Source organism: Scyliorhinus torazame, chromosome 9, assembly GCF_047496885.1.
Source record: "Scyliorhinus torazame isolate Kashiwa2021f chromosome 9, sScyTor2.1, whole genome shotgun sequence".
In the NCBI taxonomy this organism is placed as follows: domain Eukaryota; kingdom Metazoa; phylum Chordata; class Chondrichthyes; order Carcharhiniformes; family Scyliorhinidae; genus Scyliorhinus; species Scyliorhinus torazame.
This window is the reverse complement of record NC_092715.1, coordinates 262,768,863-262,780,535: the sequence shown is the minus strand read 5'-3', so window position 1 is coordinate 262,780,535 and position 11,673 is coordinate 262,768,863. Positions and strand designations below refer to the sequence as shown.

Below are 11,673 nucleotides of genomic sequence, written 5' to 3'. Positions count from 1 at the left end.
AGGAAAAGTATAAGTTGTCCCGGGGAAATTTCTTGAGATATATGCAGGTGAGGGCGTTTACTAGACAACAGGTGAGGGAATTTCCGTTGCTCCCGACGCAGGGGATACAGGACAGAGTGCTTTCAGGGGTGTGGGTCGGAGAGGGCAAGGTGTCAGAGATTTACCGAGAGATGAGAGAAGAGGGGGAGGAATTGGTGGGTGAACTAAAAGGAAAGTGGGAAGAAGAACTAGGGGAGGACATAGAGGAGGGTATGTGGGCTGATGCCCTAAGCAGGGTAAATTTCTCTTCCTCATGCGCCAGACTTAGCCTGATTCAATTTAAGGTGCTACATAGAGCACACATAACGGGAGCAAGATTGAGCAGGTTCTTTGGAGTGGAGGACAAGTGTGGGAGATGTGGCGGGAGCCCGGCAAACCACGCACATATGTTTTGGGCGTGCCCGGCACTGGAAGGGTATTGGAAGGGAGTGACGGGAGTGATTTCGCGGGTGGTGAAGGCCCGGGTCAAACCAGGCTGGGGGCTAGCTCTATTTGGAGTTGCGGAAGAGCCGGGAGTGCAGGAGGCGAAAGAGGCCGACGTTGTGGCCTTTGCGTCCCTAGTAGCCCAGCGCAGGATCCTACTCATGTGGAAGGAGGCGAAACCCCCCGGACTGGAGGCCTGGGTAAACGATATGGCGGGGTTTATTAAAATTGGGGCAGATAAAGTTTGCCCTGAGAGGATCGGCTCAAGGGTTCACCAGGCGGTGGCAGCCATTTCTCGACTACCTAGGGGAACGTTAGAGGGAAGACGGATGACCAGCAGCAGCAACCCTGGGGGGAGGGGGAGGGAGGGGGGAGGGGGGGGGTTGGGGGTTTTAGTTTAGTTAAGGTCAAAAGACAATGGGGTTTTGTTATTTGTGTATTGTTAAAAATTTCTGTATTGTTACGTTTGTTTTATAAGAGGGGAAAAATTGCTGTTTGGGAAAAAAAAATCAAAATTTTCAATAAAATATATTTTTTTTAAAATAAATCCTAATGGGGTCACACGTGTCCGGGTGAGGGGGGTTCTGAGATGGAGTGGCTAGTTTTCTGGGGGATGTTTTGGCTATAAAGGGGCCTGTATTATGGTGGGGCGAGATGATTTCACACTCATGGGGGGTTCCGGGGTACTGTAGATTGTCCGCTAAGTATGTGTGAGTCTTTGTCCGTTTTACTGTGATGTCCCGTCCTTGTAAGAGAAGGGTCCACCTAGCAGCGCGGATTTGGCTGACGGTACCGTCTTTAAGTCGCCCGTCCAGTAAAAGTTGGGTGGGGGTGTGCTCGGTCAAGATGGTGATGGGGTTCAGTCCGGTAATGTAGGAAAAGTACTGGACTGCCCAGAAAACTGCGAGCAGGTGCCTCTCACAGGCTGAGAATCCCTGCTCCGCAGCATCTAAAATCCGGGAGGCATAAGCTACAGGCCTTAGCTGGTCGTGCCGTTCCTGCAGGAGCACGGCTGAAAGGGTGCGGTCTGTGGTCGCTACCTCTATGGCGTAAGGGGAAAGCGGATCGGGAACTTGTAGTGCGGGGGCGGCTATGAGCGCCTGTTTTAATGATTCCACAGCATCCGTATGCTGCGGAAGCCATTCCCAGGGGGTTCCTTTCTTTAGGAGGTCTGAGAGGGGCGCTGCCTTGCTGGCAAAACCGTCAATGTGGTTTCGGCAGTAGCCAACCAGTCCTAAAAACGACCGGAGGGCTGAAACGTGTTGGGGAAGCGGCAATTTAGCGATCGAGTCAATTCTTTTGTGCTCGATCTCGCGTTTGCCGTGTGTGATGATAGTACCCAAATATATCACCTTTTCTTCCAATATCTGGGCCTTTATTGGGGTTGACTTTACAGCCAATGGAATGTAGTAACTCCAGGAGTTCGGACAGAAGCTCAATGTGCTCTTCCTTTGTGTCTGTCTGCAGTAGTAGGTCGTCTACATACTGTACCAGACATTCGGGGCGAGAAAACTTTGCTAGTCCATTTGCCAGCTGTCGGTGGAAAATGGAGGGGGAGTTGTGGAAGCCTTGTGGCAGGCATGTCCACGTGTACTGCTGCGCTCTGAAAGTGAAGGCAAATTTGTACTGGCACGCCTTTGCCAATGGAATGGACCAGAACCCATTACTGACGTCCAAAACTGTGAAATATCAGGCATGGAGTCCCTGCTTGAGCATGGTCTCGGGACTTGTTGCAACGGTGGGGGCTGCTGCAGGGTTGACTTTATTGAGTTCCCGATAATCAATGGTCAAGCGCCATGATCCGTCGGGTTTCCTTACTGGCCAAATCGGGGCATTATTAGTCGAGGCTACTGATCTTAGGACGCCCTGCTCTAATAAGCTTTCTATGACCTTTGGGATTTCTCCCTCTGCTTCTAGGGGAAGTCCGTACTGTTTCTGGGGTCTTGGGTCCGGTCCGGTTATCTGTACGGAACCGGTCATCCGTCCACAGTCGTGTTTGTGGGTTGCGAATGCTGCCCTGTTCTTTTGCAGGACTGCCCTAACCTGTCGGTCCGTGCTGAGTGTGGTGGGGTTGAACCAAAACTCGCCTACTGCGCTAATTTTGTTCATGTAATCCCCTATATTGAGTGTTGCGGGGCTCTAGCGGATTTCGCCATCTTCCAGACACACTGGTTGACTGGATCGAAAGAGAGGTGGTGAGAGTTCATAAAGTCGATCCCTAAAATGTGCTCTGCTGTTGGGGGCAGGTCGACTAACACTACGGGGTGTTTTGTATTAATAGTTCCGATCTGGATGGGTACAGGGGTCGTGATGTGTCCCTGTTGTGAGTGGCCTGTGAAGCCGCTGAGGGTGATAGTGGCTGTAGTGGGCCACGTGTCCTTACCAAGGGTGGAGGAATTTAAGGTTGTGCGGGACCCTCCTGTGTCCCAGAGAAGCTCGATCGGCTGTCCCCTAACCTTTGCTGCGACTACGGGTCGTCCTGACCTATCCCAAAGGGTATCGCAGACCCAGCTGGGGGAGCCTGTACACCGTCAGTCCGTTCCAGTAAAGTCTGTCTGATCGGACTGGGCGCTAACGCTATGTATGGGCTCTGCCTTTTTCTTATTGAGAGTGCCTGTCTGTTGGGCTCTCTGTGGTTTTTTAGGGGCCTTGCATTCTTTGGCAAAATGTCCCAACTGTCCGCAATTGTAGCACTCTTGCGGTTTTGCTGGGGGGCTGCTCTTTCCCTCGTTTACCCAGGCGGGGTTGTGGAGAGTGGTTCTTACTGCCTGCACGTCTGCGGCGGCTTGGTTTTCCTCAGGGGTTCTAGCTGCGGATTTACCGTGAGCCGCTTGTTCCCAAACGCGGGACAATCTTTTGACCACCCACTTCTCATTATGAGCCTCCTCCGAGGGGTCATAATTACTACAGGCATTCTGTCCTGCTTCCGTGGCATGGGAGATAAGGGTGCGGGTCCATTTGGCCATATTGTCTGCGGACAAATGGGCACGGTCTACGTTGCCGAAAATGGCTTCAAAGTGAATCCACAAGCGTCCTGCGAACACTGTGGGGTGTTCAGACTTTTTCTGTCTACATTTATTTAAACCGTCTACGGGGTCACCCCGGTTATACCCGATCGCATCCAGGATCGCGGTATGCATTTCTGCAAGGGTGCCTCCTCCTATGTTCTGTGGGACGGGAAGGGCTGCTGCGACCGATGGGTCTAAGCTGAGGACCGTGAGCTTTACCTACTCCTTTTCATCCAGGCCATACATGGTCGCCTGGTGTTTGACGGTGGCAAAGAAATGGTGTGGGTCTGAAGCGGGGAGGAACGGTGTGATTTTCGCACACGCGTCCCGTAATTGGGTCACTGTGAGGGGGGTGGAATATAAGACTTCCGCCTCGTCTGCTGTGGCGGTGCAGTGGGTTGTTACAGGGTTCATTGGAGCCTGTATTATCTGCTGTGCGGGGGGTGGGGGTGCTCTCCTCCTTTGGGGTTTTCCCTGCGCACATGCTCCCTGAACATATCTCTGCGCTGTCTCTTGCAGTTCTTCCCAATCAGGGCCGTCTTCCTGGTCTAAACCTTCCCCAAAGGTGTCTTGGAATCCCTTTTGCACAGAAAGCATTGCTTGCAGGTCTGCAATTTGCTTTCTGCACTTTGCATGGTCCAAGGTACTCTGCCTTTGTTCCATTGTTGCAGCGTGGAGCGCTCTCAAGGCTGCCTTGAGATCACTGCATTGTCTCTGGAGCGTCTCTACCTGCTTTTCTGTTTCTTTCTTTACCAGGACTGCACGCTGCAGGTCCTGATAAGCCTTTTCATACTGGGACTGGAAACTACTCAAATGCATCAGACAAGACTGGTGACCCCGTTTGGCATCAGCCACCTCTTCGTCCTTTGCTGCTAATTTCCTTTTAAATTCCAGGTTCTCTTTCTCAACCTCGCATACATCGATTTTACACATACGATGTATGCCCTCTATTTCTTTGTGGAGCGTCCTGACGACCTCCTCTGTGCCTCGCAATTGTGCCAGACAGGACACAATTGCCATCGGCTTGCGCGCTTTTGCTAAGCTCTTTTTATGGATCTCACTCAGGTTCTCCCACCAAGTATGCCCTATACTTCCAGGACCTGAGTCGTCGTTATTACAGAAACCGCTCCACATGGGCCATCCTTTGTCCTGCAGAAATTTGTGAATTTCCACTTCCCAAATGGGACACTGTCCCACTCTAACGCTGCTGATCGATGCGACCACAAATTCTTCGGGGTTCATGAGGCGCTGCATTGCCTGCATGGCTATCTCTCTTATCTGCTCGTTACGTTCAAATTTGGAACAGGGGGCTAAGGTGGTGTCGTAGATGCGGGTATGGCTTGTGCTAATTTCCGAAAATACAGACTTCCGACAGTTTTGACGCAACAAAATCTATCAGTTTTACCTTATAACCCTGTTAGTTACGCATGTATACACACACTTCCGAATTGTGAATTATTAACCAGAACCGCTTGAACACTTGTGGTTTTTTTTGTTTCCAATTGGATTCTAATTCAAAATTGTTGGGGTTCTTCCCGGAGTGGTTTTCCACTTCTATGTCGGGTCCCGGCGGAGTCGCCAATTATGTTGCTCTTTTTAGCCTTAGTTTATTAGCTCTGATTACGTCACCTTTGCTCACGAGTCGCCAGGTATCTTTCTGATACCGCCACGTGGTTCAAGTTCAAGTTATGATTAATAAGTCAGCACACCGCTTAGTAAGATTGAAATCAACGGTCATTTATTATATACAAGTAATGTTTACACAATAATCCTACTATCTATATAATAAACCTATCACTACTGGTCAATACTTAACTTTAGGAAGAGCCCACCAGGTCAGGGAAACGAATGGCTTATCCAATCGGATCTGGCCCGCGGGATTCAAAAGGCTGCTACAGGTCGATGGCTAGGAGTCTTTATCAGATAGCGATCGCTGGACTCAAACTTACGGTTGCCGGTTGCTGTTCTTGCGGAGGTCTCGAGCAGGCGAAGAAGGGAGAGAGAGAGCGATCTGAACTTGGCCCCTCACTTTATAGGGCCCAGGGGCTTCCCGCCTCCCGGGGCAGCCCTTGACCCTGAGTCCCAAGTGATTTGACCTGTTCCCAATCACTGGGGTCGATAAGTCCAATTGCGAGGCGATTCCCCGATCGGGGGGTGGTCGTTCACCAGCCTTTGTTTCGGCCACTGCAGGCGCCGACAGGTCTGGCCCGGTATTCAATTGCTAATATGTTGCAATTGTTCCCGGGGATAGCTGATTACACTGCAGATGTCTGGGTGGATGGGCTGTTAATAGCCCTGAGTATCGATCTGGGCCAACTTCCCCAGAGCCGAATATGATATTCTGTCTGCAGCTGTCCGTTTCTGTCTTGTTACCTGCTTTTCCCAGCAGCCTTTTCGGTTAGCCATTTTAAGTCGGGTTTTGGCCAAATTAATCGGGACGCAGCCATTTTACGTGGCTACACTCCACATGGACAGTGACCCAGAGCCGGGATTGAACCTGGGACCTCAGCGCCGAGAGGCATCAGGGCTAACCCCCTGCACCACCGTGCTGCCCCCCACACAACAATCTTTATTGTCACAGGTAGACTTACATTAACACTGCAATGAAGTTACTGTGAAAAGCCCCTAGTCGCCACATTGCGGCGCCTGTTCGGGTACACAGAAGGAGAAGTCAGAATGTCTAATTCACCCAACAGCACGTCTTTCAGGATTTGTAGGAGGAAACCCACGCAGACACGGAGAACGTGTAGACTCTGCACAGAGTGACCCAGGAATCGAACTGGGACCCTGGTGCTGTGAAGCAACAGTGCTAACCACTGTGCTACCGTGCCTCCCCCTGAAATCACCGAATACACCTTGAAAAATGCCTTGGGGATAAAAATTGGAAGGCTCTGGAAAACAAACAAGAACCTGAGGAGGGCCATCACCTTCACTGTCTGAACCTTCCCCGCCAATGACAATGGGAGCAGATCCCACCTTCTAAAGTCCCCCTTCATCTGCTCCACCAAATGGGCCAGATTCAGCTTGTGCAGCTGCTCCCATTCTCACGCCACCTGGATGCCCAAATACCAAAAGCTCCCTCCCCCCCCCCCACCTTGAACGGCACCTGCCCCTCGCCTGGATCGGAAAGACCTCATTTTTACTCAGATGCACTGCGTCATATTGACAGCGTCCAGTTCGCGGGCCCTAACCGCATTCTATTCACCATGGATGTGCAATCCCCTCTACACCTCCATCCCACTCCTTTCTCGAAGAGAGACCCAGACAATTCCCATCCACCGCCACTCTCCTCCGCCTGGCTGAACTCGGTCTATCTCTCAACAACTTCTCCTTTAACTCATCTCACTTTCTCCAAATCAAAGGTGTAGCAATGGGTACCCGCATGGGTCCTAGCTACGCTTGCCTTTTTATGGGGTATGTGGAACATTCCCTGTTCCAGGCCTAGCCGGGCCCCCTCCCACAACTCTTTTACCGATACATTGATGACTATTTTGGTGCCGCGTCATGCGCTCACCCGGACCTGGAAAAATTCAACTTCGCTTCCAGTTTCCACCCCTCCATCACTTTCACCTGACACTTCCCTTCTCTTCCTTGATCTTTCTGTCTCCATTTCCGGCAATATCCACTACAAGCCCACTGACTCCGACAGCTATCTGGACTACAGCTCTTCGCACCCGACACCCTGTAAGGACTGCATCCCTTTCTCTCAACTCCTTCGCCTCCGTCGCATTTGTTTCGATGATGCCACTTTGCAAAATGGTGCTTCGAAAATGTGTTCCTTCTTCCTCGGCCGTGATTTCCCACCTACAGTTGTGGACAGGGCCCTCAATAGTGCGGCCCATCTCCCGCGCCACTACCCTCGCCCCCTCCACACCCTCCCAGAATAAGGATAGAGTCCCCCTCATTCTCACATTTCATCCCACCAGCCTCCGTATGCAAAGCATAATCCTCCGCCATTTTCGCCAACTCCAGCGTGATGCCACTACCAAACACATCTTCCCTTAAGACCGTTCCCTCCGAGACAATCTAGTTCACTCCTCCACCATACCCAGTACCTCTCCCATCACCCATGGCACCTTCCCATGCAATCGCAGGTGTAACACCTGCCCCTTTACCTCTTCCATGCTTAACATCCCAGGCCCAAAACACTCATTCCAGGTTAAGCAGCGTTTCACTTGCATCTCTTCCAATTTGGTCTACTGCATTCGCTGCTCCCAATGTGGTCTCCTCTATATCGGAGAGACCAAACGCAGACTGGGTGATCGTTTTGCTGAGCATCTTCAGTCTGTACGCATTCAGGACCCTGACGTTCCTGTTGCTTGCCATTTTAACAAAAGACCCTGCTCCCATACCCACATGTCTGTTCCTGGCCTGCTGCAATGTTCCAGTGAAGCTCAACGCAAACTGGAGGAACAACATCTCATCTTCCGGTTAGGCACGCTACAGCCTTCCGGTCTCAACATCAAATTCAACTTCAGATGATCAGCCCCACCTCGACCCATTTGTTTTCATTTCATTTTAACTGTCTTTTATCATTTATTTCTTTCTTAATATATATTTAATTTCCCCCCCAATCTTATCCACCTTTCCTGCACCCTTCTCTTTGCTCCCCCCTTCCCCTCCCCCACACCTACAGTTGGCTATTAGCACCCGGTTTCCCTGGGTTTCTGTGGCTATGACTCATCTTTCATTCTTACTCCACAGTATAAATATTTCCCACTTTCTCGGTCGGTTAGCTTTGACAAAGAGTCATTGGACTTGAAACGTTAGCTCTTTTCTCTCCCTCCAGATGCTGCCAGACTTGCTGAGATTTTCCAGCATTTTCGCTTACGTTTCAGATTCCAGCATCCGCAGTAATTTGCTTTTATCATTTTTATTCAAATTAAACTTGTACCCCGAAAACCAGCCAAATTCCTTTAGCATCTCTCCAATACCCCCCTCCCCAGTGGGTCCAAAATGTACAATAGGTCATCCACGTATAGAGAGACCCTATGCTCCACCATCCATACTATCCCCTGCCAGTCCCTCGGCATTCTCAGCGCCATCGCCAACGGCTCTAAAGCAAAGGCAAAAAGCAGTGGGGAGAGTGGACATCCCTGCCTCGCCGCCCAGTGCAGTCTAAAATAGTACAAGCTCAACCGGTTCGTCCGCACACTCGCCGGATGCAGCAGCCAGACCCAGTCCACAAAACCCTGCCCAAACCCAAAGTGCCCCAGGACCTCCCACAAATAGTCCCACTCCACCCTGTCGAAGGCCTTCTCTGCATCCATGGTGACCACCAACTCCACCTCTCATCCCTTGGAGGGCATCATTATGACGTTTAGCAACTTCCCAATATTCACTGCCAGATGCCTCCCCTTAACAAACCCATCTGGTCCTCCCCTATCACCCCGGCACACAGTCCTCAATTCTTAGGCCAAGATCTTGGCCAGTAACTTGGCATCCACATTTAACAGAGATCGGCCTGTACAACCCACATTGCTCCAGATCCTTATCACACTTCAGAATGAGAGATTGAGGCCTGCGACATCGTCGTGGGGAGCAACCCCCCTACCCTGCCTTCTTGCCTCATTAAACACCCTTACCAACAAGGGCCCCAGGACTACAGAACTTTTTATAAAACTCTACTGGGTACCCATACGGACCCAGGGCCTTGTCCCATTACATCGCCTCAGCTCTCCACCACTTCTACCAGCCCAATTGGGGCCCCCACGCCCTCCATCAGCTCCTCTGCCACCCTCAGGAACTCCAACCCCTCTAAAATCCACCTCTCCCCTCCACCCCGGTTGGGGGTTCCAACGTATAGCCAACTGTAAAAATCCTAACCTCATTCACCACCACCAGGTCCAAAACCGCATTCCCCCATTGTCCTTCCCTTTCCCGATCTCCCTCGCTACCTCCTGCTTCCTCAACTGGTGCACTTGCATCCTGCTCACCTTCTCACCATATTTATACTCCGCCCCTCTCACCCTGCTCAGCCGCCCAACCGTCTTCCCTGTGGATAGCAACCCAACCTCCATCTGCAGGTTCTGCCACTCCTTCAACAGCGCTTCAGAGTACCTCCTGTCCACCTGCAGGATCTCCTCCACTAGCCTTTCCATCTCCACCCATGCCTTCTCTCTATGTGCCAATATCAAAATGAACTCCCCTCCCACCACTGCCTTCAATACCGTGGCTGCCGCGATCTCCCCCATATCATTTATCCCCACATACCCCTGAATGGCCTCCCTCACCTACCTCTTCTTCCGCCAACAGCCCCACATCTAGCCTCCATTGCAGGCACTGCCCTCCCCCTCCCCCTCCCATACTCACCCGCAAGTCAACACAATGCGGGGCGTGATCTGACACCACTATCACCGAGAATTCAGCATCCCCCCCACCCCACCAGCAACCTCCTTTCGAAAATAAAAAAGTCAATTCGGGAGTATTATTAGGAGGACATAGTTACTATGTCCTCCTACTCCTACCAGTTCATTGTCCCTGACAAAATCCATTGCCTCCTCCGGTGTTCCAAAATAGAGCTCCCGACCTTTATAGGTCACCCACAGGCGCATTGGACACAACATTCCAAATTTCACCCCCTTCTTAGAGGGCCACCTTCACCTTATTGAAGCTCGCTCTCCTCTTGAGCAGCTCCGCACCCAGGTCCTGGTGCACCTGTAGCTCACTGCCCTCCCAGGTGCAGCGCCTCGTCTGCCTGGCCCACCTCAAAACACGTTCTTTATCCAAGAATTGGTGCAAGTGCACCGCCATCACCCTCGGCAGCTTGATCCCCTGGGGCTTCCTCATTAATGCCCTGTGCGCCTGGTCCACTTCCAAGGGCTATGCAAATGCCCCCACTCCCAGCAGTTTCTCAAACATCCACGCCGACGTCCACTCCCTCACTGCTCCCCGGCAGGCCCACGATCAAGTTCTGCCTGTGAGACCGATTCTCCACCTGCTCCTGCAGCCTCCTGTTGATCCCACATCAACCCCATCTCCACTGCCATCAAGGCACGCTGCGCCTTGTGCCCCCCTATTGCTTCCTCCACCTTCTGGATCACCTGGCCCTGGGCTTCCAACCTCATCTCCATGCGGTCGATCACCAACTTTATCGGGTCCACCACCCTGGCCAGGTCTTCCAAGTTCTCCTTCCTCTGCTGGGTGAACTTCTCGTTCAGGAAGCCCACCAGCTGCTGTCGACCACTGAGCAGGTAGGATCGGTCCCTGACCCTCTGTCATCTTCACCTGTGTCACAGGCACCACACCAACACCAAGAAGCTGTGATACTGCAGAGGATTTTGGAGACCGAGATAGATTTTTGATTACTGAATCAAGGATTTGGTGAGTGTTCAGGAATGGAGGTACGGTAGATCATTAGCCATTGTATTAAATGGTGGAGCACCCTTGAGGGCTGTATGACCTACTGCTGCCCCAATGTTCTTTACAGCAAAGGCCTTTTGACCAGTAACTGATCTATTTTGTGGAAGGCGGCTTTTGTTTTGTTAACTTGGTTGATGAGTTGGATTGGATGCTTTCACTTCAGCTGCTATTCAGGTTGCGTGTATACAAATTCCTACAATCGTCAACAGTTTCTAGCTATCATGGAACAAAGCAGTCACAATGAGCTTGGTCACTCAGAAAATGTTGCATTTTATTTTAAAACTACACTGAACCCTACAATGATTTTGGTTCTGCAACAAAAACAGTCAACAGCACTGCAAAAACCAGTTACTATGTGCATTATTTTCTCATGTCTAAACTGAGGTTCAGCAGAGTCACACATTTAACTTACAATGGGGGAATGTGAGAGCTTTTTGAAACTAAAATGGTGCTTCAATTGTAATGAAAATAGGACATTTATTCTGGAGAAATCCTCAGTTATAGCTGTAAGTGTACAATAGGCAACGGTTTAAAAAATCTTAAGCATCACTCCTTCAAGGTTTCCAGAGTTTAAGGAGACCATCTTCACTGTAGGTTCCAATCAGGTTCTGATGTGGATGATGAGCAATTCCAATAACATCTTTTTCATGAACCTGCAGATTATACCATAAACAAGAGTATTAAATATACCATCAAGTCAGTCAGTACAAAAGTGTATCAATTGACTTCGAAACAGGTAACAAAAGAAACAGGTAACAAAATTGGTAAGACTATAGTTTCCCTCACTGCAATGTTTGTTTTGATTTGAGAATTCAACTTGTGTATTGATTTACAGGATAGC

At 50.7% G+C, this 11,673-nt stretch overlaps 1 protein-coding gene across 1 annotated transcript in view; it reads right to left on the bottom strand.

Moving 5' to 3' along the window:
* Positions 1-11,082: 11,082 nt before the first annotated feature.
* smu1a (SMU1 DNA replication regulator and spliceosomal factor a) overlaps positions 11,083-11,673 on the bottom strand; it is a 40,151-nt gene continuing 39,560 nt past the window's right edge. Inside the window, exon 12 of the mRNA XM_072517350.1 lies at positions 11,083-11,485. Within this exon, the coding sequence (XP_072373451.1) occupies positions 11,387-11,485 (99 nt within the window). The 3' untranslated portion in view covers positions 11,083-11,386. The remainder of the gene's footprint in view (positions 11,486-11,673) is intronic.